Below are 27,483 nucleotides of genomic sequence, written 5' to 3'. Positions count from 1 at the left end.
CTTGAGGTGTTTGAAGAGTATAAGACTTATGGTTGAATTAAATAGAATTTAATTTCTGAAAGTTGGTTAAGTCATTGGAGTCAGTGATAGATGAGATATAGGGTCATTACTTGTAAAGTCCTAATATATCTTGCACGTTCTCTGTGCCATCTAGAACTTCCCACCTTCACAGTCAGGATAATGATCTTGTACAAATCATCAGCATGATTTCTAATGATAACATCAGTAGTCTGGTGTAAGAAAACCTTCATATAGGTATAAAATCAGGATTCTGACTGAGAAGACGTTTTCATACTTTCCATAACTGCAAATGCCCTGATTGCATTGACATAAAACTGCCACCATCATAATAGTTAAGGCTGGACTGAAGATTGCATGATGTGGTTCATTTTCTGTAGCGTTAAATAGGCAAGATCAACTAATGTTCTCTTCTGAGTATAAACTTCCTTTTGATGTTCTCAGGGAGAAATCAGTAACAGGTTAATTTTTATAACGTATTTCTGTCTGAAATTAGTATTCTTTATATGTACATACGTATATGCACATACACATACAGGCATCCCAAGAATTTTTTGCATAGTTAAGAAAATTATGCTCACCACCCTAAAGTAGTTGTATTTTAATCTGTTGCATTACTCAAATACTGATTGAACTCAAAATTGCTAATTTTATTTAATTTATTTATTTTGTGTTAATGTGGAAGTATATCATGGTTTAAGACCCAAACAGAACTATCTACCAGACAAACTTTCTCAGCTCATTATGCAAGTGACTTAGTGAAAGCTGATCACCAAAACAAGGTGGGCCTGAGGAGCTGCATCTCAGCCCTTCTGACTCTTTCCCCTCCATTTGTTGAGCAGATGTAAGAGTATTTCCCTACTTCAGAGAGGTGTTTTGGATATACAGTATAAAGATTGTGCAGTAATAGTTTAGTGCAAAAACGAGGGCCCTGCAAGGGCTGAAAGACAAGTAGTAACAAATGCTGCCAGTACTTCCAAAGTGTACAGCCAGACATTTATGTGGTAATCTCTTCATGGTTTCATTTATTTCCATGAAATACATGGGGGGGGGTGGGGTTACATACCGTCTGCCTAGCATTTTCACAGTCCTCATTAAACATGCAGGATGTATCTGCCTTAGGGACAATAGGATGTGGGATTCATCTCATTACCAATGCCAAATGTAATCAGAAGACAACTTGCTGCTTTAATTTCTGAGTACTTATTCTTATACATATAGTTGTAGTTAAAGTTATCATGTGATCATTTAGAAAAAAAAGGGGAATAGTTGTTTTTCCTCTAGTATATCTACCCATTGGCAGTGAGTAGTTAGGATTAAAAGCTCCATTTAGCCCAAGGCTATAATGAATATTCAGGAAAAATGATTCTCTACTGCTGTTTGGGGAAGTAAAAAGACAACCTCTGTAACATTAAAATCTCCTGTGCCTTTGGAATAAACAAGTAATATTTGATTAAGAACAGGAAGACAGAAAACACACTGATGTTCATCTCATACCAGAAGAGACTTTATATGACATTAAATTGCCAATGGATTCCTGTAGATACAGTTCATGAATCAATATTATATCTTAACTGACAGTAACTTCACTAAGCTTTGATTTAGATTAAAAACAAACAAAAAAAAGGTACAGCAGGTAAATCAGGGGTGGTGCCAATGGATGTTAAAGTCCATTGGAGCATTTGTTCATTCTTCTGGATTTACAGAAGCAGCGAAATCATGGTACAGATTCTAAATCAATTGCACTGTATCATCATTAATAACGGAACTTAAAAAACTAAGTATGTGTAATAGAAGCATTAAAAAATGTACTAGATTAAGCAGAATAATATTTTAGTTCATATTGCTGATTTTGCAAAAGTAAAAACAAATGCCCATTTGTTTTTACAACTAATAGCTGTACATACAGCTGATTTTATGAATCAAGCCATTTAGAAAATGATTCTTAATTTTGCAGGCTTCATGAATCACTTTTATCATGATAAAAGTTGCAGGAATTGTCATAAGTTGGAGTAAAAAAATAATAATAAAAAGGTATTTATAGGTATTTATATTGTATTAGCAGTGGCATAAGTATCTTTAGGAGAGATTTTTGTAACCTAATTTATGTGCTTCAGGGTCCATTTCCTTACAAGTTACATTCTCATCCTTTGAATGTTTTATAAATCCAGTCTCTGCTAAGAATGAATAAGCAGACTTTGTAAATTGGTCTGAATCAGCAAAATATGCAAGTAAATTTAAGTCTGTACATAACTGCTTTAAAACTAGAATTTGGTACCAGGTTACTTACCTTGTTAATTTTGCACCCAAATTTAAAACTGTATTGAATATGATAAAAATAAAAATTCCCAGAAAAGTTAAAATCTTTACTTAGGATAAATTTTTAGTCAATGATTGAACTTAGAAGTAAAACCTCTCTTTCTGATCACTTAAATCTTTCTTAAAAGTTGTCTTCTAATGTGAACTCCACAAATCATTCTCTGTCCAAAGATAAGCTCCTATGGACAGGCTAAACTATCTTAGATAGGCTGGAGAATGGGCTAACATGAACTAAAGAGGCCTGCTAATGAGTTATTATTGAATGCAGATTAAAATAACAGTAATTTTAAAGTGCTAATGTGTGTTGGAGTAAGATTTTATTTGATGGCACTACAACCACTACGAAGTCACCACAATGAGTTATGTACTGACATTATTGTGAGGTTTTCTGAGGAGAATAATTAACATAAAGAGTATACAATTCATATCTTCTAGTGATTCTCTCATTTCTGTATTGGGCCTCAAGGAAATTTAAAACAGAAATGAAAGTCAAAGATGCAGCTACTTTTATACTGCCAATGCAATGTTCATACATATTTCATGGAAGCTCATGGGCAGGGAGATGACCATTTTTATTGAAATGGCACAGCTAAGTCTCGAGATTTTACTATTTGTCAAGCACACTGTATTCTCTAGGAACACAGCCTTTATTTTTTATGTTTGCGTTTAATTGTTGTTGGAGAACAACAAGAACAGCAAGGGAACATTTTCTGTGTTTGCTAAACTGAAAAGATTCTTGGTGTCCACTGGATTGTTTTAAGCTAAACTTCATTTGGGCTTATCCCACTTTCATTACAATGCACATTTCTGAATTTTTGCAGTATCCAAATGGGAGAGAATTTTTCTTTTATGACAAACTTAATTATCTGGGAGAGTGATAAAGATTTAGTAAATGTAAATAATTGCTGCAGTATCAATTAACCTACCCACAGGTTATTCTTGTAGTAAATCTTGTATCACTTCTTTTTCTTGAAATGCATCATTTTCTACATGCTTTAGTGCTGCCAATTTTAAGATATTTGTTGAAAAACATAATGAGTAAAGAAAACAAAAAACAAAGAAAACAACTATGAACACACACTGTATAATAACACTGTAACTGTAACAATATAACACTGTATAGCTGTATCCAGCTATATTGGAGAACAATTGGTATACGCCAGAATCACAGAATCGCCACTGTTTTGCACCTTATGTAGAGGAAATCATTAAAATTTAATAGTAATTTTTTAAATAAATGGGTAAAGAAACTCTCACCCAAAAATGTTTTCTCCAATCTCTTGAAAGAGAAAATTTTGTCATGTCATTGTCTTTTGAAAGAAAGCAAATTTTGTTGTTTTTTTTTTTTCATGAGCTAATGTTCCTGTAATGGATATGCGGTTACTGGTTGTGTCTTAAATAAGCTTACCAGTGAGATGAGGTTTGGTCCCCGTGCATAATCTCAGAAAATCACAGTATAGCCTCTTATAACAGAATTTTCTATTGCCTTGATATACCTTTTGTTCATATTACTTTTAATTATGTTCTATATTTATCTGACCTATTTGAACAGGATCCAGAGCTGGTACGGAACATCTGTCGCTGGGTTAGACAAGCTGTTCAGATTCCTTTCTTTGCCAAGCTGACCCCAAATGTCACTGATATTGTGAATATTGCGATGGCTGCGCAGGAAGGTAACTGACTCCACTGCACAAGCTGTGCAGATTTACTAATTTGCTGGTCGTGGAGGAGACATGGACGACTTGCAGAAATAATAACAAATAATAACTGAATTAAATATGAAAACAATTTATTTAATGTTCATATAAATACAGGGACCAAATGTTTCTTACTTTTGTCCGTATTTTATTCTAGAATATAACAATATATAAAGAGAATTATATCAGATTAACATAAATCATGTAATTCTATTTGCTCATATTTCTATCATGTTTATGTGTTACCACATCATTGAATCTTCCCTTATTCCTATGTTTAGTAGTAAAAATAGAGTTTCCTGAGAAAAACAGCATTTGAAGGTGTATATAAATGTTTTCTTCTTTACAGTTTAAAATACAGCAGGCTAGGAATTTAATTTAAAATAGGTCTATTAATCCATCGCTTAGAAATGTGGTCATCATTTCTTTGTTGAGTATTACAGTGGGAAGATAGAATAAGGGCTGCCTGTGTCAGGGCAGAATTGCAGCTTGGAGGGTGTGACCCCAGTGCTGGGGTTTCTTCCAGTGTCAAACATCCATTGTAGTAGATTCTGTCTGACACAGCTGAGTGGTAGAGATCTACCTGTCTACCCCTATTTCCTAGGTGCTGTCTTGTAACCTTTACTCCTCTTTCAACTTTTAGTCCGCCTTAAAGCAAACGTTAAATTTATCAGCCCTGGACTGGTTTTAAGGGACCCTTCTGCATATCCCCTCACAGTTTGTTGCTTCTGTCTTCAGCTGTTTATTTGAAATTCTAGTTATTTCACGGTTTCACAGCTTTTCTGTTGTATTTTTTTTTCCACTCTTGTTCTTATACACATTATTTAACAAAAAGTGACTGACCTTTTCTTTCACAGGTGGCGCAGATGGTGTTACAGCCACCAACACGGTATCAGGACTGATGGGACTGAAAGCAGACGGAACACCTTGGCCAGCAGTTGGTGCAGGACTGAGGACCACATATGGTGGCGTGTCAGGTAGGTGTTGCCCTTTTTGATGCTTACTGCTTCCTTGGAGGCTTTCAGAACATCGGGAGGTCCTTGTACTGGGCTAGAATATCATGTCTGCAGTTGCACCGAGTCCTTAAAGCTCACTGCTGGTCAATGTTTCTAATAGTCATGACAGATGGAACAGATTAAGTGTGAAGGCTCTTGTGTTGCCCTTTCCTTAATGGTAAAGTGCTGCATCAGAATACTGTGATAGGGTCACTACAGAGGGAGCAAAATCTCTTCTCTTGTGACCCTTGCTTTTCCTCAAATTTTTCATTCTGTCACAATTGTCAGGCCCCACGTTAGACAGAGGCTAATGAAAGGGCATTGTAGGGGAAATATCAACAATCCAAATGCAGTGTATATTTCATAGCCCGAACTCTGGCTTTTCCTCTTGCCTTCCTGCTGAATGCACCTCTTCAAAGTGGATTATTTCATCTTCTTCCTACTGTGGGAAAAAAATGATATATTGTATTAGGTAAATATGTTTTTTTTGTGGTTTTTTTTTCATAGTTTATTCCTTGAGATATATATGCATATCTTATATAGATTGTATTTCCAAGTCCTGCTTCACAGTTTAATTTTAAAACCAGCAGCAAAACTTTTATACTCCAGTTCAGTGCCTGTGCACACTAATGAATTAATCTATTGACCCTGTGCACTCTGTTGCTGTGACAACATGAACTTGGCCCTGCAAAGACAATACTGTGAGCTTCTTGACTTTACTGGTATGGAGATTAGTCTCCTTGGTGATAGCGGTGGCAGTAAATAAATGTAACATAAAGTAATAGTGTCCTCATGTTTGACAAACACTGTTTTATCAGACCCGCCTCTCACTGCACCCCAAAAACATAATCAGAGAAACCTGGACAGGCAAAAAAAAAAAAAAAAGAAGCTTTATTTTATGCAACTGTTGTTATCCTTAGAGAACCATAAAGAATGCTGCAGAAGACATCTTTTAAACAAACTTTTATTCAGACAAGTATATTCACTGGAAAATTGCTTTATTGCCTTAGATAACTGCATGGAATTTGGAATTTTTTAGAGAACACTAAAAGACAAGAAAGAGATAACAATCAGAAAAAAAATCTTATGCCTATTGCATAATGATTATTTCACAGTGACAGTCCAATAAGATGTTATAGTTTTAATATTATGCAAAATGGGAGGAAAAGGGGAACAAGAAGAGAACGGCTACAGCCCATTTCAATTTCTCCAGCCTGCCATGTTGACAGGAAAAGAATAAAGGAGGTCACAGTGGGTGCTGTGCATTAAAAATTAATAAAAGAACTATTGCAGTAGTATTTTATGTAACTAAGACCATTCACATTTTCTCATTTAAGTTGCAGTTTCTGAATTATCCTTCCTACCGTAAGTCTGTCTAATAAAATCTATAAGATGACTGCATTATGAAAAGTGTGTCTCATGTCACAAATTTAAAACATGCATGTAGTGTAAATTACAGTATTACCTGGATGCTCAGCATTTCCGTGCTTTGTAATTCTTTTATAAATGGGACTCAAGGAAAAGTTCTTCATTTCTTTTATTTATATAATGTGTGGGTACTTGTACATAAGTATAGAAATGTATTTTTATTCCTGAAGTTTTGCACATCAAAGGAAATAGAAGATGTCTTTTTGGAATGCACTATTACCTATGATGCAAATCTGATGTATGTTTTAAAAATATGAAAACACTGGAAGTGCTGTTCTGAAAGTGGATATCGTCATGGACAAATAAATAAAGGTTTTTTGCTGGTAATTGACATGAGTAGGTTCAAATCCCACAACTCATTGTGCAAAAGAAAGCCACGTAGCCAGGAAATACAATAGATTATGCACATACAACACAGTATTTTATGCTCAGTGATCAGGGTATAACAGTATACAAATTTTCAAAACTGGGACAACAATTTTAAGTCAGGAGAGCTAGCATGTTTATGAGAAAGCAAAAAATGGGAAAGTGTTGGCCTTGTCAGAGCAAGGGGCAGGCGGCCACAGACCTGAGCTCTGTCCCTGGCTGTGGCCTGCAGCCCTATGCTTGACCTTTCACTGCGCCATTCTCCTGTCAGTTAAATGGCAGTAACACCACCTACATGCCTGCAGGCTCCCCGCAGAGTGCCTTGTGCTCCTCACATGAAAGCTGCTTTTCCATTTTCATTTGCTTGAAGTTGTTCTGTTTTGTTCCATTGTATTGTCTGATATAGTCAATGAGCTTTTGTTGTTGGTGGTGTTTGTTTGTTTTTAATAATTCCTCTCAAGATATAATTCATTTTTAAGTGAAAGTCACTGTAGTGAAAGTCAATCTTGTTGCAAAAGTGATAAGCTTGGGTTATTTTCTATATATTCTTCTAAAGCAGAGCTGTTTTATGTTTTCCAGTGTGCAAATCTAGAGCAGATACAGGGCACAGCCGAGTTGTATCTTGCTTTCTGGATTTCTTCCAGTTGCACAGATTCTCATTCTCTTCTGGCCTAGAGCCCTATGTGGCAGGGACCTACAGCACAGGAACTGATGAGGCAAGTGTCTGCACATGTGGGGCTGCAGCACTGCCAGTACTGTGTGGTATGGGTACAAGAGGTGGCAGCCTTACACCAGAGAATCTATTGGGGTCTGGAAACCCACCATAGCTTGGAGCTGGTGACCCTTGGGATCACCTGGCTGCTGAGGAGTAACTCATGATGGACTTTTGGTGCTGGACTAAGCTGGAATTTTATTTATTTATTTATTTTTAAGAAGCTTATCTTGTGTTTCCCCACTCTCTTTATGTGCAACTCATAGGAAACTCCCCAGCATAGACTCATTTGAATTGTAACAGACCTTTAAAGGCCATCTAGCTCAACTCCCTCGCAATGAACAGGGACACTGACAGCTTCATCAGGTTCCTCAGAGTCCTGTTCAGCCTGAATTTGAATGTCTCCATGGACAGGGCACCCAGCATCTCTCTGGGCAACCTGTGCCTGTCCCTCACCACCTGTGCTGCAGTGGAGGAGCACAGCTTGCAGCAGGAGACTGCTGCCCACTGCCCAAAGGGCTCTGCTGAAAGCCTGAGGCAGGCTGCTGGGAGGAACAGGTGCCCAGCAGTGCTGCATGGCACTCTCAGTAAGCTGGCAGCAGGGCTGCGTGGTGTTTGTGGAAACTGGGCACTTAAAGGACAGCTGTTCTTCACAATGCCTTCAATTTACTGTGGCCACACATTTCCTAATATAGTATGGCTTACCCTCTCCAGGTGAGTGTAACACTCTAGTGAGTTTGATGAAGGTTTCCATAGAAGTGCAAATAATGAAAATCTGTTAATCCCCTTGCCTAGCAGCAGCCTGACATTTTGACTTGCAGTCTTCCCTACCTTCCACTGTTTAAAAATGTGCTCACAGATGGTGATGTACTGAACAAAGATTTTTCATGCATGCCTTCCCCTTGGCCTCTTCGTTCCTCGTCTGCTGCATGTGAGGCAGCAATGCAGGAAGATTTTTGTTCCTAGAATAGAGAATCCCTAGAAAGAGATTGGCTTTTGAATTCTTTTTAGATGAGTAAATGACTGTTTACTATTTGTCCAATATTAATAAAAGCTAAAAAAAAAAAAAAAGTGATTAGCATTGCTTATATATTCTGATATGTCTTTGGGAAAAGATTCATTTATATGTTTTAAAAAACTTCTAAAATATTATATAAGTATTTCAATGATGCATAGACTTAATGAGATTGATTAAAATCCCCATTAATTTAAAGTTGTCACAATTAGTGTTTGCTTCCCGGCCAGTGCTCAGGAAGTGACCTTCCTGTTCTGATATAATTCAATCAGCTGAAAATTGCTAAACTGCAAGAAACACGGCTGCTTCCTCCATCCTGCCCTGCTGTTTGCTGGGTGGTTTTGACAGGGAGGATTTCAGTATCCCAGGTGAGCATTTGGCCACTGGACTGTAGAATTAGTCTCTCTCTATCTCCCCCTCTTCCCTGCAAATATTGAATTATTAATACAAAGTGAAACAGCTCTCACAGGATACACAGTATCTGTAGCAGAACCTGCTGACCTGTATGACTGTGTGATTTGGGAGACCGAGTTTTAAATCCCTGATGGGAGTCCCTCCTGAGTCCCTGGGACTCAAGGTTTATCCTCTGACTATTGAACAAGGTGAAATCTCTTGTGTTTTTCTGCACTTTCTTCCTCTCTTCTGGTTCCAGAAAATCTTTGCAGGGGAAAAAATCACTGTAATTTTGACAAATTTGTGTTTTCTAAAGAAAATTCTTTTCTAATTGGCACCATAGAGCTTCAGCTGAGCCCAAGGGCTACAGTAGCCCTTCTCATTTCTGTGGCCCCGTTACAAGAGGGGACATAGCTGTTAAAGTGGCCTGGTGTTCATCCATTTTTTATAGATTTCCAGGAAGTACACCTAGCTGAGAAAAAAAGAAACGTCCTGTTGAAGCCTTCAAAACATAGCTATGGAAATAAACCCTTGGAATGAAAGAAAAACACTGCAATTAAGATATGGCTCCCCAGACTGCATTACCATCATATCTGCAGAATTAGGGACATCATTTGATTTCCATTAAGGAGCTTTTACAATTGACCTAGCAATGTTTCAAGCTTGAGAATATGTAATACATTAGATTCTACCATGAGTTCTTGTATGCGTGCGATACAGAGTATTCATTTCTTTAAAAGAAGCTAATGCTGTTATTTATCCTCACAATGAATAATGTTCACTATCTCTGAAAAATTATTTCATCGGTATAAATATAAATGATTTTGAAGGTGTGCTTTGTAGGTACTAGAGTGAAGATCCCAGTTTTCCCAGAGAAATGTTAATATACTGTCAGCAGCTAAATGCTTTTCTAACATTTACTTCCTTTATTTTTTTTTAAAGCTTTTTACATGAGCATTCATGCTATACTTCCGTATTACAGATGTGCTTTGTATCACACACCACATTGCAGTGCTATAGGATACCTATTCCAAGCAAAATAGACCTTCTGTGTGAATTTCCGTGGTTTTTTGTTTTTCTTTGTCATATGTTTGTTTCTTTGTTTTTGTCTGGAAGCCAAATCCTTAGGGGATAAATTTATAAAACCGTACACTGGACTTAGCAAAAAAACTTACATTAAAAGCAAAAATCTCTGCTGTGCACTCACTGTGCACACTTTTAATGCTTTGTTGCAAAAATGTTGCAGTATTTTACAGTAATAGTTCAAACACCTCATGCCTGTGTGCTGTTACGGATTTGTCCAGTTATTATGTGCTGTAGCATTATTTGCATGGATATATGGTATGGCACATTCATGTGTGCATGTTTGTATGTTTTCCAAAAGAAGAGAGATTCAGAAAGCTGTGTCCTATCCTCATAGCTGACCCCAAGAGAGGTCAGAAAGAATATAGCTGGAAAGCAGACCGTAATTAAAAGTGGAAAAATATGATTGTTGAACATTAGCAGAGGAGATCAATTTCAGTTACTTCTGAAGTGAGTATGAAGCTGTCTCTTAAAAAAAAATAGTAAAACAAAACACACACAAAAAATTCCATCAAACAGCACTTCTGACTTTTAAGAGAATATTTACAGGTGTTATTTCATAAATTAAAATACATTATATTAATAATTGGCATTATTAATATGGGCATATATTATAAAATGTGTGATTTATACTGAAAGAGTTAAATTTGATAATATTATACTAAGAGCTGCCTTTTAAAAGAAAAGTGGGGGAAAAAACAACAACCAAGAGCACTCACTGTCATAATCACAGTTCTCTCAGAGACTGCTCTGTTTGACTTTTTCATCCTCACTATGAGAGAATGAAAAGCTGCCCATCATTGGAAATAAAACAAAATGTATATGTGCATATGAACTTCTGTTTGGTGTAAATATTTACTGAGAGTTAAATACTATTTATATTAACATATATTTATAAGGCAGCTTGGATGAGAACAAAAACCCCACAAGCATACGTCATAGTACAATTTTAATTTTTGTTTTATTATTTCTTTTAAATGTAGCTCTGACATTAAAAGCCCTTATTTGCATATATTATGTCAGTATTCATAAAGAGTCCTCTGTTTTCTGTGGTGTCCTTGCAGCAGTCTGATTTCTCTTAGTGTTCTGCCGTCACTGGTCTGTGCAGAAGAGATCAGAGCCCTAATAATAGATTTTTGACAGGGAGCTCGCCTGCTACCTGCCCTACACAAATCCTCACTGTTCATGTTTGCTTCATGGCAACAAAGCAGACAGAAGGAAAATGCCAAGTGCTGAGTTTGAGGTACAGCCCTGCCATAGCTTGACATTTCAGCAGAATAGCAGTTTATGAGATGCATAATTTTTCATCTGGGACTCAGCTGCCATTTTCATAGAAGCTTGCAGCTCATTGACTGACTGGAAGTAGGGCAAAGGTTTACAGCATAGATCAAGGTCTACATCCTTCCCATAGCTATTTATAAATAAGTATTATTTTCCAGATAGGGTCAGAGAACTAAGCACATTTTCTCTCTATTTAATTTTTTTGAGCCAATTTCTTTCCCACAAAGAAAACACTTTACACTTCTAGCACAGGTGCCGTTTGTAGTTGATTAAAAATGATTGTAATTGATTTCATTTGCCAAAAGATTAAATGAGTCCTGAAAAAGAATGAAGTGTGGGTCTTTACACAAAGGTTTTAAGCAAAGCTGTTTTCTCCTCTTACTTTGAGAAAATGTCATTCTGAGCTTGATATGAATGAAAAGTCAGCCTTTACTTCTGAAATGTAATTGTTTTGTGTTTTATTATTGCTATAAATTGCATTTAAATTTTCACATTCATGCACGTGTACTTGGGAAACAAATGTAGTGTAGGTACATGTAAGTGAGTGTTTAATTTAGAATTACACATCTCTGTGAGCTTCAGTAACAGTTCACAATGTCACAGTCTCATATAGAACAATGGTACAGTACATTGGATTAATTAAAGAAGCCTTGCAGAGAACTGAATTCTCAGTATGTCAAGATTTCAATTTTATGTTAAATATTTTCTAAAGGCCAGACCCTTAAATCTCAGGGGCTGTACCAAGCAGTGAGCTGTGAATTTAACCATAGGCTAACTGCTAATGATAAGGAAAAGAGTCCAAGTTGAGGCAGCTGTAATACAGTCATTGGATTAGGCTATCAATCACTCAGTTCCCTGAGGAACAGGCAAAGACGACAAAACAGTGAAAAGGGAAATTAGGAAGGGAGGGCATGACTAGAATGCGATTCTTCACCAAATGTATCTGTTAGTTGGCTGAATCCCCAAGCATCAGACAGAAATGTCCAGCATTGCTCTCAGACTAAAAGACTATATTTGTTCAGAACTCCTAGAAAACTATCTAATCATCATTAGCTGGACTGTACGGTGTTCTAAAATGCAGCCTGGTATATCTGCTGCTTTAATAGCTTGTAATTTGGTTCATTTTAAACCAGAGCTGTTCAACACATAGGATTTGCCATTTACATTAAAGATCATATGTAAAATGTCCATGTGAAATAATTTCCCAAAAGAATGTTTTGTGTTTTGTTTTGTTTTCTGAATAGATAACCATTAGGATTTCAAACCCTAATGAACCAGAGACTCATGCAGATGATGATTCAGATAAATCTGTACATTTTACTTGGATGGAATATGGTGAGAAAAAAAAAAAAAAAAAAACAAGAGAGAGAGAGAATAACTGTGGCCTAGCTTGTCTAAGCATGGGTGAAATAGCTTGTGGTTTTATTCTGCATGCAACTAGATGCAACTAGAAAAGATTGAAAAAGTTCCTATAATAGTAGAGATTGCCATGGTTAAGCAAAGAATGCTTGAGCAGTTACCCATTTAGACATAGTCTGATTAACAAAGAGTGGAAGTGAATAGATGAATTAAGAGAAAAAATGAAAGCATTTTAAAGCAGGCTGACAGTACAGACACTTGAATTTAAACTTGTTTGCAGTAATGGGTAGAGATGAATGTACTGCATGCACACTATGACCCAATGAGGACTGTTAATATCAAGACTGAACTCATTGGCATAGTTTTTGTCAGCAATGGTTGATTGTCTTTCTGTGTCTGTCAGGTGTAGGAGAGAATGTTATCTTTTCCTCTTCTGACCAGCTCTTCCAATTTTAAGCAACTGCTCACAAAAATATCTCTCGGTATTTTCATGTCGTATCTTTAGGAGATCACTGTACTGAAAAAAAAAAGTCGTATTTCTCTCATAATAAGTACAATTCATTTTGGAGATTATTTAAGTATAATCATTTAAATAATCTAATGAATTATGTATTGGAAAAATACTTGCCATTTAAGTACTTTTCAGTTTATTCTAAAACAAAAATTAAAATACTACCAATAATTTCAAATAGAAAATAATTAAAACGATAAAAATAGAGAAAACTCTCACTGCTGAGTTTGTTTACTAGTAAGTCTCATCAGCTCTCTCAGTCTGATCTTTCTCACCTCTCTCCATAGATAATTAAAATGTATTTTGATTACCAAATGCAGCATGAATGAGGTCTGTAGTCTCTGGTTGCATGCAATATAACTCTCCAGTCTTTCCTACGATGGAAAGGCTTATCTGTTTTCAGAGAATGGTTCTAAGCTTGGTAGAAAGTTTTGCTTACTATAAAACTGTGCATAACCTGCAGGAACTGTGATATCTCAGTGGCTACTCAGTGAGTGGTTGGAAGGATGACTCTGGCATGCTGGCTAGTCTCCAGCAATAGTGCAAGTCAGACATAGGTTTAGCCTTCTGCTCTAACTGCTGCAGGCAGTACTGAATAACATTTTATATAGAAGCAGTAATTCTAAGTGGTTAAACGCATGACCGTGGTCCAGAGCACAAGAAGGTTGTTTTAGCTGGCAGAGTTTGAGTTGTAAAACTTTGTTGCAGCACTAGCTATGCAATGGATTCAGATGTGAATACAGGTTATGAGACTTTATTATAGAGTTTCAGTATAGGAAGCAGAAGGAAAGACATGACAAAGGAAACCAGTTCCAAATTTATGTGAATATACGTTGGTGGTAGAAGCCACCACAATATTGGATTGTGCAGGGCCCATAATTGCCTTTTCTGCTACTTTTGTTTCTGAATCAGCTGCAGGGTTGATTTAGTTGAAAAATACAGATTTTGCAGTACATTTAACGTTAAAATATGAGCTAATAAGCTAACAAAAAAGTAGTAAAGTGACTTCTTATTTAACGTGTTAACATGAAGTTTCATGCTGTTCATCCTTCACTCCTGTGGGACAGCAAGGAAGGCCAACTGACTACTGTCTCGAGATACCACTGCACCAGATGACACACCCCAACTTGTATGCTGCATGCTGGCTCCTCTGCCTTACTTAGTAGCTTTGGTAGCCCCAGTGTCTTAAGCATCACTGTGAGAATGTTGTGGTTCTCACTATGCTTCTATCATAAAACCCTGGATTGATGAGTTTTAGAATTGAATCAGGAAAAGAAGGTTTCAGTGACATGAAACTGCACTTGCCTAGGTTAATCCAGTTGCAGGACATTCTGACATCAGATATGAGGAATTTGAGGAAGAGGAGTAGATCTTTGGAACAAGTAAACCCAGGGCTTTGCTTTACATCCAGCTGTGCCAAAAGGACATAGTCAAATAGTTATTGCTGCTGTCCCATTTCCATGTAGGAGAAACCTTCACAGTGCTGGATGGCTGTGATTTATGATAAACTCACCGTAGTGAATACATATTTACTCATCTAAATCCTACTAGTATTCTCTATTTTCAGTGTCCTGCTAGAATGACGAATAAATCTTCATGTCAACCTCACGTATAAAATACAGAACACAAATTATAGCAGATTTGTTCAACTAAGTGGAACCCAAGTTTGTATTTCAGTGGCATTACTTTATCCCTCATGAGTTATTGTGGAAAAAAAAAATTATAAAACTATGTCACAGCTATCTTTTTATTATTATTATTATTATTTTACCTATCTATAGAATGCAACAAATGTATAGTAGTCAAAGGATCTGTATTTTAATGTATATTTTTATGCATGTACATCATTGCAGAAAAGGAGATATACAAATATCCTGCTCACAAACAGTATATACAAACATCTCCTACAAAATCTTTTAGGAAATCTGCTGTAGTAATTTGTTTTTCCAATTTATGAACAATTTACAATATCTTTGTTGCCAGATAATTGCAAATGTCTTCCCTATTAACATGTAATGTATGACCATCTTTGCTAAGTCCTTTTTAAATCCCAAAGGATGCTCTGAATGAGGGATTTAGCCTCTATTATTTAGTTTAAGTGAGGGCTGAATGAGAACTGTTGAGTGTAGTGCACACTGTTTTAGAATGAGATGAACAAATCCATGGTGCAAATGTGGAAGGTGCTCAGGGAAGGTGTTCTTATTGCCAGTGAGGTCTGGGAACAAAATTGCAGTATCATATCTGATTCAGCACAGAGATAAGGCTGATGCTGTGAAAAACTTTGTTTCTGGCAGCTCAAAATGAAGAGAAAGCTGTCATTTGTTCCACAAGCAGGCCTGCCAATGAGGATGTAGTTAACTGTGTTATGGTTGTGTCTGGTTACTTATATATGTTTCATGGCCCTCCTGAGTAACAGACTATATTTCAAAAGTATGTATGATTACTCCAGTCCACATTTAGACTGGACTGAGCTAATCTTACTCCCTGTTACATACTGTTACGCTTACACCATTAATGTTAAATAAGATGCCCGTATACTGATTACACCAGCTTTGGCAGCGTTTTAACTGCTTTTTGAATATATGTCCGTTTAGTAGCTGTTTAGATTTTAATAGGGAGTACTGAAATAAACTTTCTTATTCTAGTCCCTGATAAGTTCCGTTTGTCAGGAGCACTTTCAGAGAAGGTGTTACCAGATGAGGCTATTTAAAATCAGATGTTTTTTTGTTTTTTTTTTTTTTTTAAAGAGCTTCAGAACTTACAAAAAAATGGGATTTGAAGAATTCAGATCTCCAAGGAGGAGCTGGTGGCTTCCTAAGAATTATTTTAAGAGTATCTTCTACTTGATACAATCAAGGTTATTGAAAGAATGAAGAGATTGCTTACACCTTCATTCACCACTTAGCCTAGGAATCAGGCATGGGTCTGATAGGCTGCTCTTACTCTTCTGCCTCATCACTACGGAGGAGATGGATATTCTCAGGGCTGGGATCCTTTCTGTCTCTGTTGGTTTCATCAGATTTTTGTATTTCTAATTTGGGTACTCCCATCAAATGCTTTAGATAGTTTGGGCCTACATGTTTTAGGCAAGTACATGATTCATAATTTTTTGGTGCATATAGCACTTTTTTTCCTAAAAACACAGATGTTTCTGGTTTTAGCATACTCCATTTCATATTCTGATGTCACAGGAGAAAGTGATACTTGTGAGGGTAACATTAAAATATCTTCCAGTCAGCTAATGTAAAGCATCTGGTGTTTTTCTGTATTTTAATAAACCCTAATAACAGCATTGAAATCCCTTAATGCTGCTTCTCATATTCTTGTTACAGTAGGTATATGGCAGACATTTTCTGGTTTAAAAAGCTCAAAACAAATTTCAGCAGTTTAATCTCAGTGTTAGGAAAAGGATCACAGCAGCTGCTATAGTATTTTGTATTTAAGCTAGTTTTTGTAAAGGCTCGTGACATGCTCCCTGGGAGTTAATATTGACAAGCATGCTCTGGCAAGCAAGACCTGGCTTGGTGGGGTAACACAGCTCGAGTCTCTGCATTGACACTGTAACCCAAGTCTGAAAACTATTATCCCACTCCATTTGTTTTAGCTTTATAGGTAATACTCTCCACTTACATTAGGGATTTTCATTGTATTTTTAATACTGTAAGTGTGGATTCATCTTTGATTTAAGACAGCAATACATGCAAGGTTTCTTGTACATCTGTGTTTGCTGACATCTTCAGTAATGTGTTGTGAATGGAATCACAAAAGACAGCATAAAACCTTCATGACTTCAAACCTCCACCACAGAAATAAACACTGAATGTAAAATAATTTAAAAATCACATTTATCTTTTATGCTGGGTAACAGACCATGTCCAAAAACTGTGAGGCTGTAAAAGCTGTTGATCAAAAGTGAAGCTGGGGCATGTATTTATTATGGGATATAATTTAGGAAATTAATTTTTATTTGTATTATGTAACTGAAAATTCCACTTTTTTTTCCCCCTGATTGTAAGTGCAGCATGTTTATAATGTTTCTGGTTTACTTTCTGAATTTATGAATAAAGAACTTAAGCCTATTTAGGCTTCTAGTAAATTTGGCATGTGGACTAAATTGATTACCAGATGCATTGTGCAACATATGGCATTGTACAGTCTTTGTGTGCTTCATAGTATTTTCTTAAATTAGCAGCATTTGTTTTGATTCCAAAAATGCACTTGTCTATGCTTTCTAGTGCTTTGGACTAAAATGCTGGCTTTTCAGCACTGAGCAGATGTGTTAGAATTTCCTGTGGAACATTTATGCTTCTGTGAGTCTTCCTCTCTGAGCACTCCACACATAGCATTGTGCTAGTGATAGCCCATGCAAATGGAATCTCTTCATTATCATGCATATATTGATTGTTCAAAATAACCTTAAGAATGCTTAATAATTCTGCGTCAGCAAAGACAAGGAAGTGAGGCAGTTTTACTCAAAGTTATCATCCACAGCTTGAATCAATTTTTGGGTAAGTTTTTTTTAGATTAAATAGAAAACAGGAAGGAAAGAGGACATAATTCTCCGTGGGTGATACGAGCCAACAACAGTTCTATATTCTTCTGTGAGCAGATAGTCTTCTGAGCTTGAGTGGGCATAAAAATTCACCCATGAAAATGCACAGAATGAAGTACCAAGGTCTAGGACATTAGTATGTAATTTAGTTCTAAGAGTAGCCTGCTTGAATTGATTTAGAGAGGTTATCTGTAAAATACTATCCCTTAAATTACCAACAATTTTAGAGAAAAGGGCAATATGATGACCTGGTACAAGGGATTTGTAACCAGGAGGTCTGCATGCTGCTTCTTCTCTCCAGATGAAATTCTGTCTGTTCACACACACATTTCATCTCCTGGTCTCCTGGTCTTTTCTCTTTTGAGATAAAGATATTATAACTTTGTATGATATTTTGATATTCACTCCTAATAGGCACTGAATAAGTGCCAAATATTGCTGGTCTGTTTTCAGTGGTAGTCTTGCAGCTCTGAGCAGTACTTAAAATCAACAAACACGTGGGCCCCTGGCTTTGTATTAATTGCCCTTTACTTTGATCACTGAAGACCAGTGAATGCAGTTTAGGCCTGTGCTACTATCATTTTTCTTCAGTGGAAGCCAAGGGGATGAGTAAGTACATAAATTAAGTCCCTTACTCACCCTCTGAGCTGCCCTCATTGGATAACAATTAAAATGATCTGACAGAGCAACACACTAAATTCCCTAGCATCCCCTTATGTTGCTCTGAATACATAAAACAAATGAGTGTTTAAGCCTATTAATGTTGTTATTTTTTATTAATGCAGAAAGCAGTGTTAAGATGCAGGTGTGTAATTTCATTTTGAAATCGGCACTGAGTTGCATAGATGATACAAAGGCAGGACTGATATAAACATGTTTTAATTACTAACACTTCATAATAAATCCAGAGCTAGTAAAGGCCTCTGCAAATAAGGTCTGTGTTTCCTTTATGCTGAGGATGGCTTATGCAGCCTGGACATGCTATTATTTTACTTTCCATTAAGACATTAGCTGTTTGGCTAACTGTACACTCTCAGCTAGAGAAGTGGCATGAAACCTCTTGTAACTGTGAAGGCTATTAAAAAGAAGGAATGGAAGAAAAAGTTTTTCTTTACAACTGTCAACTGTTCACAGCCAAGGTCTCAGCTAATGCCAAGATATTGACGCTCTGTGGAGGTGGAGGGCCCTTTTCTTTTACAGAAAATAAAGTATAGTCATGCAAATTTCATTAGAAAAATATGGAATTGTAAGGAACTAAATATTTAGAAACTTATGTACCTAGTTATAAAGCTGTAATTATAAGAAAGTGTTGGTTTTGTAATGAGTACTTCACATCTGTCAGAGTGTTTTAATGTCTGCAGTAGTTATTAGCTGAATATTTCCATTATTACCATTCTGTGAGCAACTGCCACGCTTGAAACTGATTGATGTTTAGGAATAAAGCACTTTTATTACATGTTGCCAGCTTCTGAGACCAATCTCATAACCTACAGTGCCTTCAAAGGAGTGATGATACCTCCTTTTTCTGGAACAAATCACATCTGAAGAAAGAGTGAAAAAAAAAACATTTATTTATTTATTTCTACAGAATTTCATTGCGCTGTACACTATTCTGCTACAGAATGATTATAGTGTTTTATCTGACAAATATGACACTGGACAAACATAACTTTACAGAGAGAGAAATGTTTGAATGCAGGCAACTAGCACTGCGGGGTGGCTTGACTTGAGGCAGAGACTTTAATTGTGATTTGATGAAACTGTGGTCTCATTCTTTCATTGTCTGGATACAAAGCAGTCTTCTGACAGTCTGTGCTGGTTGCAAAGTCTTCACTAACTTTGTGTTAGTTTGTGGATTTGCGCTGTGTCCAGAGTAGCGCACAGATCTGCTATTTCAGTGAAGGAAATGTACAAGAAAAAAAATGAGAACCCCCCCACTAAGTGGTTATCTTCTTAAGGCCACACTGTCTTGCTCAGGCCTAGGCAATCTCTAATCATTTTTTTTTTGTGCTATTCAAAGGAGGAATGTTATAATAAAACATTGCAGCAAGTTAACTGTAAATAACGCTCTTATGGGACTGGTAGTTTATTGAGTATTTATGCATGTTGCTAAGGAATTTAAATTTTTCCACCCTCATCTTAGGTGTGTCTCTTCCTGAAACTGCTTTATAAAAGTACAGTGCCCTCCAGCTCCAGTGAAGCTGCTAGGGAATGTGAGTTTCTTGTTCTTTCCTCCCAGAACAGGACAGAGAAATAAAATAATGTTACCTTAATACCACGATAAATGTAGTGCCCAAGCTCAGCTTGTAGGAAAAATTTGACATGCTGATCTCATTTTAGCATATTAACATGAAGTTCCCAATGACTATATTGGTACTTCAGAAACTAGCTGAAGTTGAAAAGCATTTGCCCCAGGTACTGCAGATGACGTATTAAAATGAATAAGGCAAATCTTGAGAGTTGGACAATCTTTCCCACAAACTCTTTCCAGTTGTTTTCTCCTTGCCTGTAATTTGATCACCAAACACCATATCACCTTCAGCCATCATTATGAGCAGCTCTGGTTTTTATTCTTGTTCACCTGACTCTACCTGCCCAGATCACTCTGTGATGAACCCAAAAGCTGCAAAATGAAATTGCCAGAAACTGCCATGTTTCCTTTCCTTTCTGAACACTACACTGATAGCAGCAGCTTGTTTTCCACATATCTCAGCAGACTCTGGTATGGCTATTTTTCTTTCCAAATGGTGACATACCCCACCTGTTTGCAGACACATGCAGATCCCCATGAATAGTCAAGGTAGGTAGTTTCCCTTTTTTACCAGCAGAAAAAAGAGTGTCAGATAACTTCCTACTCATCCTATGGCAAGTAGGTGACTAAGACTGTGTGCTTCAAGTACCTTAGCTATAACTATCAGTTCTCCTACTTTTGGTTGAGTGAGTCTTGAGAAACGGGGAGTGTTGAAAAAATGGCTATGATACACACAGTGCTGAAATAAACATTTATTTTAACACATGGTATGTGATGAGCCATTTATTTTAACACTTTTCACTTGAAGTGTTGAAATAACAGGTTTTATCAGGGGATGTGTCATCCACTGTTTTATGTATATGTGAATATGGAAATAATATATCTACTGAGTGTGCATGTATATATATATATATTCACGTAGATTATATAGATATGCAATAATAATATGGCGGATGTGTGCATAGACAGGTGCTATTACACCTGCAAACACAATGTTTTCAGTTGAAGTTATTTGTTTAGCAAAACTTTTGTTTGTGCCATTCAACATGATTTTTATATATTTTTGAGGATATTGTATATATAAATAGATACAAGTATGTCCGTACATAAAATTACGTGTTACTGGGCAGTACCAACCGGTTGAAATAAATAAAATACATCTCACAGGAGACAACCATGACAGAGGGTTATGTGAAGAGGAAAGGAAATACTCATTTAAGCCTTTTGCATTCCTAGTTTCTTTAGTTTGCTATACTTTGATACATGCTGCTTCCCTTGCTGAAAGGGACTTTCTAGACCAATGGGTATCGAGCAGTACAAGGTGTGCTTCAGGTTTTGTAGATAAGCTGCAAAGGTTGTACTGCCTTTTTCAGTAATGTCTTTATCTTTAAAATAAGCCTCAACACCCTGCTCAGCAGTCAGTTACCACTCTGACACCGTGTCCTTACTCAGAAGTACAACATTACCTTTGTATGATCTGAGTTCTGTATGCACTAAAGTACCCATGCAGATGCTTGGGCACACACACATCCCGCTTCCTGGCACCAGGGTCATGCTGACCACTGTACTTGTTTGTTGAGGAGGTTAAAACCATCTCAAACAAAGGCAGTGCTGCTTCTGAGGCTGACAGGGGCAACTATGCCTTTGAAATCTGTAAGCTTCTGGGTAAACAGCCACAAACACTTCTACTAGAATTTGAGTTAAACACAATTGCCTCTGTGCTGGGGTGAATGGGCAGGAAATCTTGCTGTGTGCTGGAGTGAAACATGTCTTTCAGCAGAATTTATCAGGAACTTCTTTGTCATATTGTGATGGTTGCAATGGTCTTGTCTAGTAAGTGTGGACATATTTCTTAGTTCATCTCTCTTTGATCCTGGTCTAATTCACATCTTTTTCCTTGTGTTATGCTGGGAGAACACCTCACAGTCATTAGCAGTACTTTTATTATTACTGTTCTTAGGATATTCCAAATAGAATCAAATGAGGAGTAAGCATTGAAATGAATTAAAAATAAAATAAATATATACCTATATGTATATATGAGAGAAATAATTATCAGAGAAAATATTAACAAACCATCCTGGTGCATAAATGCCATGTGTAGTCATTATATGCTTACAAAAAGGAATAGAATGCAGGCAGTCAGTGTGGTTGCTAGAGCCATAATCTGCAGTGAAATAAAAATTGTTTTTAATCTATAGTTATTAACTTTATTCTAAAGACCTAGGGTAAAATTCTTACTGTATTATGGTCACCAGAACCTTTGCCATTGATTTGGAAGGGTTGGTGTTCGTGTATGACCTTTCAAAAATTATCAATAAAATGAAATCTTAGGCAGCCATTGATTTGAAGATAGAGCTTACTGTTTTGTCATAGTTTTTGGTGGATAATAATCAGAGCCAAAATAAATTGTGCATTATTGTTAGTGATGTTGGCAAATAACAATTAATGTGTAAGTAGCAATGGACTGATCAGGTTGTGAAAAGATGTAAAGATCAGTGAAAGAAGTCTTCTCCTGGTCCTAAGCTGAGTCAGACGTACTGGGCTGTGTAGCATCAGAGCTCTGGCGAGGTCCATCACAGACTTGCTGTTAGGGCACATCCTGTATATTTTAGTGCACTGAATACTGAGTGCCCTATTTTGGGACCTCATTGTGGATCATCTTTCCTTCTAAATGTCTATTCATTGGATATACTTCTGCAATAATGAGGGTTGCTCCAGAAGTAATGCCTCCTGTTTTCTGATATTGGCCCACGGCATCAGAGGCAGATGATGGTGGTATGGCAGTAGAGGCTGAACATCCTCAACAGTATTGCATTGCATTTTGTTATGACAGATGGCAGCAGAGGGTCAATCAGACAAAATGGCACCTGACATGCAAGTGCATATGAAGCAGAAGTGTGTAATTGAATTCCTCCATGTGGAAAGAAATGGCACCCACTGACATTCATTGATGCTTGCTGAATATTTATGGAGACCAAACAGTGGATGTGAACTCAGTGAGGTGGAGGGTGGTGTGCTTCAGCAGTGCCAACAGCAATGTGAAAGGCAAGCCATATTCTGAATGTCCATGTAGACTTTTATGAGTGTAGCATGCAGACTCTTCTTCATCACTGGTGAAAATGAACAGCTAGGGGTAATGACTATGTTGAGAAAAAGTGTTTTGTAGCTGAGATTTTTCTCTACCAAATACAGTTGCTCTTCTCTTCGTATCTGTTGTAAATACCGTGGAAATAAATAGGAGGCATTACTTTCAGAGCAACCTACATAAATGCATTCACTGGCCATTTTGAAGAATATGCCTGCTACACTGTTTCATTAAACTGCCGCCTTATCGGGTAATTGTTTAAACATAATGCCACAGCACTATCAAAAGGAAAGGTGAACTAATGGCATTTGCAAATGTCAGGGATTATCTTAACACTTTTATTATAGTTTATAAAAAGTAGGTTCAGGGCATTCCATGGCAATTATTTCCACAGAAATTGGTTATTTAAATAAATTGCTAATTATCTGGATATGACAGTATTGAAAACCCTGCTAATGAGTTATTTGATAAGTGTAGCTTATGGTGGCCACCTACAGGTGGGAGAGAGAAAGAACATACAGAATAATCGCAATCAGAAGAAATGGCATGCAAATGAATTGTTTCTATCCTGTACATTTCCCTTGACCGTTCACAGATGCAGGTAGTAAATATACATATAGTACTTAGATCACCTGAATGAAGCCGCCCACATATTTAGCAGGAAATGTCTTCAAAAGATTTATGTTTTCTGTGTTTATTACCTGATCCTCAAATTTCCTTATCTAGTTACTTTCTGCAGGATTGAATTGATAATCTACAATGCCTGAACTTCCCCAGATCAATTCCCTTGTGTAAAGCTTTTTCACTCAAATCTGGTATTTGAAGTCATTGGCTTCTGTTGTCATTAGCTCTATTAATTTTATCAGTCAGGGGACAGGGAGATAACAGCATCAGCTGTCTTCTGAGAATGAATTTAGAGAAACAAGGAGAATGATATTGCCTAGATTATTCTGTTGTAGTTTTTTTGTTGTTGTTGGTGGTGGTGGTGTTTTGTTTTGTTTTTTAGTAGCGCTGATTTTAACAGTAATTTCTTTATCATAAATAATGTTGCTTTTCATAACAGCTTATATTTCTTTGCAGTATTTACAGTTTGTGGTTTAAATTTGATATTAATCTATAATACAATACGAATTAAAAATAAGTTTTACTCTGCAGTGTATGGAATGGAGAGAATTATGATCCAAATTATTTTTTATTCCATTTAGTAACCATAGATAACAATATTTGCTTTTACCAAAGCATGCCAAATGTGTGAGACTGTTCTTTTCCTGTAAATATGTCCATTTTATAGTTGTAGTGTTTAATATAGACCATTCAGACTTTTTCAAGATTCAGGCACCATGTTATTAGTCTGACCTGATTCACTTCAGTTCTGTTGGTTGTGGATCATTTTTACATAAACTATTTAGAGTTATTACAGTTATCCTAAAGACTTCAGTTTCCAAACTGGCGCAGAATATTGCCAGTGACAGTGTAGGCCAGTACTGAAGATTTCTGAGAATGATTTTTTTCCCCATGGGTGAATCACTGAGGTCAAGAACTTCCAAAGCTACAGTGTTGCTTGAAGCTAATGCTAGGTTTCTCACTGAAGAAGGTTTTAAGTTTGGCTCTCAAGCCTCAATTTTGTGAACTCTTCTGAGTCCTACAGAGACTCCATGGACTCACAAAGTCTTGATAAAACATGCATTCTGGCATTGGTAAAATGCTTTTTACTTACCAAAGGAAACTTAAATGATCAGAAAAATAAGCCTGTAGAATATCTCTCATCAGTTTGCCATCGGCTTGCGATCCTTAGGACAAAGGCTGTGCTGCCTACCAGTGCTGAACTTGGCAAGGTGTTTGACTGGCATACATTCTGTTTTTACTTTACAATGTATTTTGCCTCTTGACTTTCCTCTACGCCCTGATAGTCATGAAAAATCTGACTATCTATTCAAACAAACATACAAAGAAAAACAAAAAGGAACAAACAAAACCTTACCTGGTTTTACAGCAAGAAAAAGGATCATGGACTTCTGCATTATTAGTTTTTCATTGCTTAAATCTTTATGTAGCAGCATTTGTTCCAAATGAGAGACTTGAAAGAGTAGTGTTCAGCATAAAAAGGCATAGCATCTCTACCACATAATTTTCTCTCTTCCTTTTTCAAATCTCTTCCCTTTGTCTGCAGCTTGGATAAATTGACTTTGTTTATTAAATGTCATTATTTTATAGCAAGGCAAATGTTAGACATATCTGGCATCTAGTAGCATCAGTAATACTGCTATCATACCATCAGTTTTCCTAGCTATGGGTGCTTAACTAGTGAAATCACAAGTCTCAACATGTCAGAATATGTGGTGGATGCTTATTTTTTGGTATGTGAGATCTGTTTCAAACATATTTGTATTTGGATCCCAGCCTCTTACATACCACTGGATTTATCAGATAACTGCAAAATCACACCACTACTTACAACTCCTTTAAAATTTGGCATTATATCTCATTTATTTCACTTTTAAAAGCTCCTCCACAAATCTCTATAATGAAATCTATTGCCTTGTTATGATACTCTCATGAAAATGCAGGAATGTAGAAACTCGAGGTCAAATTCACTGCCTATTTTATTTCTGTTTGTTTGTTTCTTGATAAATTGGCTTGGCTACATTTTTTTTTTTTTCTGTAATCTGAAGGTTTTCTTACCATTTCACTAGGCAATACAATCTGCTATGGCAAGTAAACCACATTGTATTCCAGAACAGTGCTTTTTATTGTACACGGGACATTCCTGAACTGTTGATCAAGAAATGTCTAGGAGAATAACTGTGTGTTCTGTTGTGCTTTTTTTTTTTATTCTGTAGACTTAATTACTAAAGAAAAAAATGTGGAGATGAATGGTGACACCTCAGTCAACATTTTGATTGTCAGTAAAGCCACTTATTTCTGCTCATCAGAAGCACTCCTAAGTGTTTTTAAATTCATTTAGTTGAGTTAAAGGTGAATGGAATGCTTTTGTGATTGTACCAATTTCTCACTAACTTACTAATAACCAAATGTTAAGTAATAACTCAGGTTTTGGATATCAAGTGCAGCTAATACTAAAAAGTATATGTTCCTTCAGAAATTCTAAGCTTCTTTGTCATGTCTGCTAGGCTTCGTCAAATTACGTACTTGATTTCTTTAGACTGACTGAAGGTCTTTCTGATTACCTATTGTGCTGAAAATCTAAATAAACTGTTATTTGTTCCTTTTTCTTCATTGACCATGGTACAGAGATCTTCATCTAAGTGAAAAGGTGGCTAATTTAATAAGACTGGAAAAGGAACAATTAGATTCTGTAAATGTTTTCTTATGGCAGTCTTTCTGTAGGATATAATTTAGGTCAAGGATCTATAAGACTTAAAAACTGATAGAATGCAAACTCCTAGAGTTACATTGGGGTTAAAAGGATATAAACCTTCATCCCTCAATCTATATATCAGCTTTTAACTCATGCAGATTGAGAAGATATTTCCCTGTACATACATAATTCCAGAGTTAGCAGTTTCTGCATTCTTTCACCTTTGTGAAAAATAACTGCCTCATCACAGTGAGATTCTGGAATAGCTGTGCCAGTGCCTGAAATCAGTATAGCAAGTCTGATACTTATCTGTAGCCTCGATTTCAAACACAGAAAAATTTCACAAACTGGTGTTTTTCATTGAGTTTATTGTAATGATCTTGGCTGTGTAGAATATGTCTTAGCATGTATGGCCTCTGAAAGACTTTACAAATATATCCATCAGAAGTAACAGCTAGGTTACATTTTTTTTTGTCTCAGGTCTTTCTCTAGGACTGGTCCATCAATTCTGTTGTAATATTTGCTGTTTGGGTACTAGCATTCATCCTTTTTTTGGGAATCATTCTGTTCCTTTCAAACTCTTTACAATCGATCTAGCTCAAATGACGACAAATAGTCATTGTCATCCAGAACAAAGTTCCTGTTTAGCTCCAGCTCCTTTCTGTGATCTTTTTTGCTATATACTTAGATTCCTTATAGGCATTTTTTGTTAGATTTTTACTTTTCATGAAATAGGCTCTAGTATCCCCCAAAAAACTTAATGATAGGACATGTTGGGATAGGCTGCCCATTTAAGAAAATTGCAGTTTATACACTGAAAATCATATCCCCACGTAGCCTCTGTTAAAACAGCAAGAAGTATTTGTGTAAAGCCCATGAGTACTCCTGATCACTGTCGTGAGCACTGGAGTACATGTCATGTGTCCTGATAGCAGGTCAGCAATAGAGAAGAGTGTCTGCCTAAGCAAAAAGAAGATACCATTGTTAAAGAAGGTAATTTTGTGTTGAATACAGGGCAGGTGCTGATAGAGACTGCTTAGCTGAACTTTTGAATGTGAATGTGCATAATACTGACAGGCCAGAATCACCTGTTAAG

At 36.5% G+C, this 27,483-nt stretch overlaps 1 protein-coding gene across 1 annotated transcript in view; it reads left to right on the top strand.

Annotated features, from left to right (window-relative positions):
* Positions 1-27,483, top strand: part of DPYD (dihydropyrimidine dehydrogenase) — a 318,162-nt gene that overhangs the window by 228,039 nt on the left and 62,640 nt on the right. Inside the window, exons 17-18 of the mRNA XM_065742081.1 lie at positions 3,890-4,010; positions 4,892-5,011. Coding sequence (XP_065598153.1) covers positions 3,890-4,010; positions 4,892-5,011 — 241 coding nt within the window. The remainder of the gene's footprint in view (positions 1-3,889; positions 4,011-4,891; positions 5,012-27,483) is intronic.

The sequence above is a fragment of the Cyrtonyx montezumae genome, unplaced genomic scaffold (genome assembly GCF_038088225.1).
Source record: "Cyrtonyx montezumae isolate F1298 unplaced genomic scaffold, pur_monq_1.0 scaffold_1, whole genome shotgun sequence".
Taxonomy (NCBI): Eukaryota; Metazoa; Chordata; class Aves; order Galliformes; family Odontophoridae; genus Cyrtonyx; species Cyrtonyx montezumae.
Note: the sequence above shows the minus strand (reverse complement) of the source record. Positions and strands in the feature narration are given on the sequence as shown.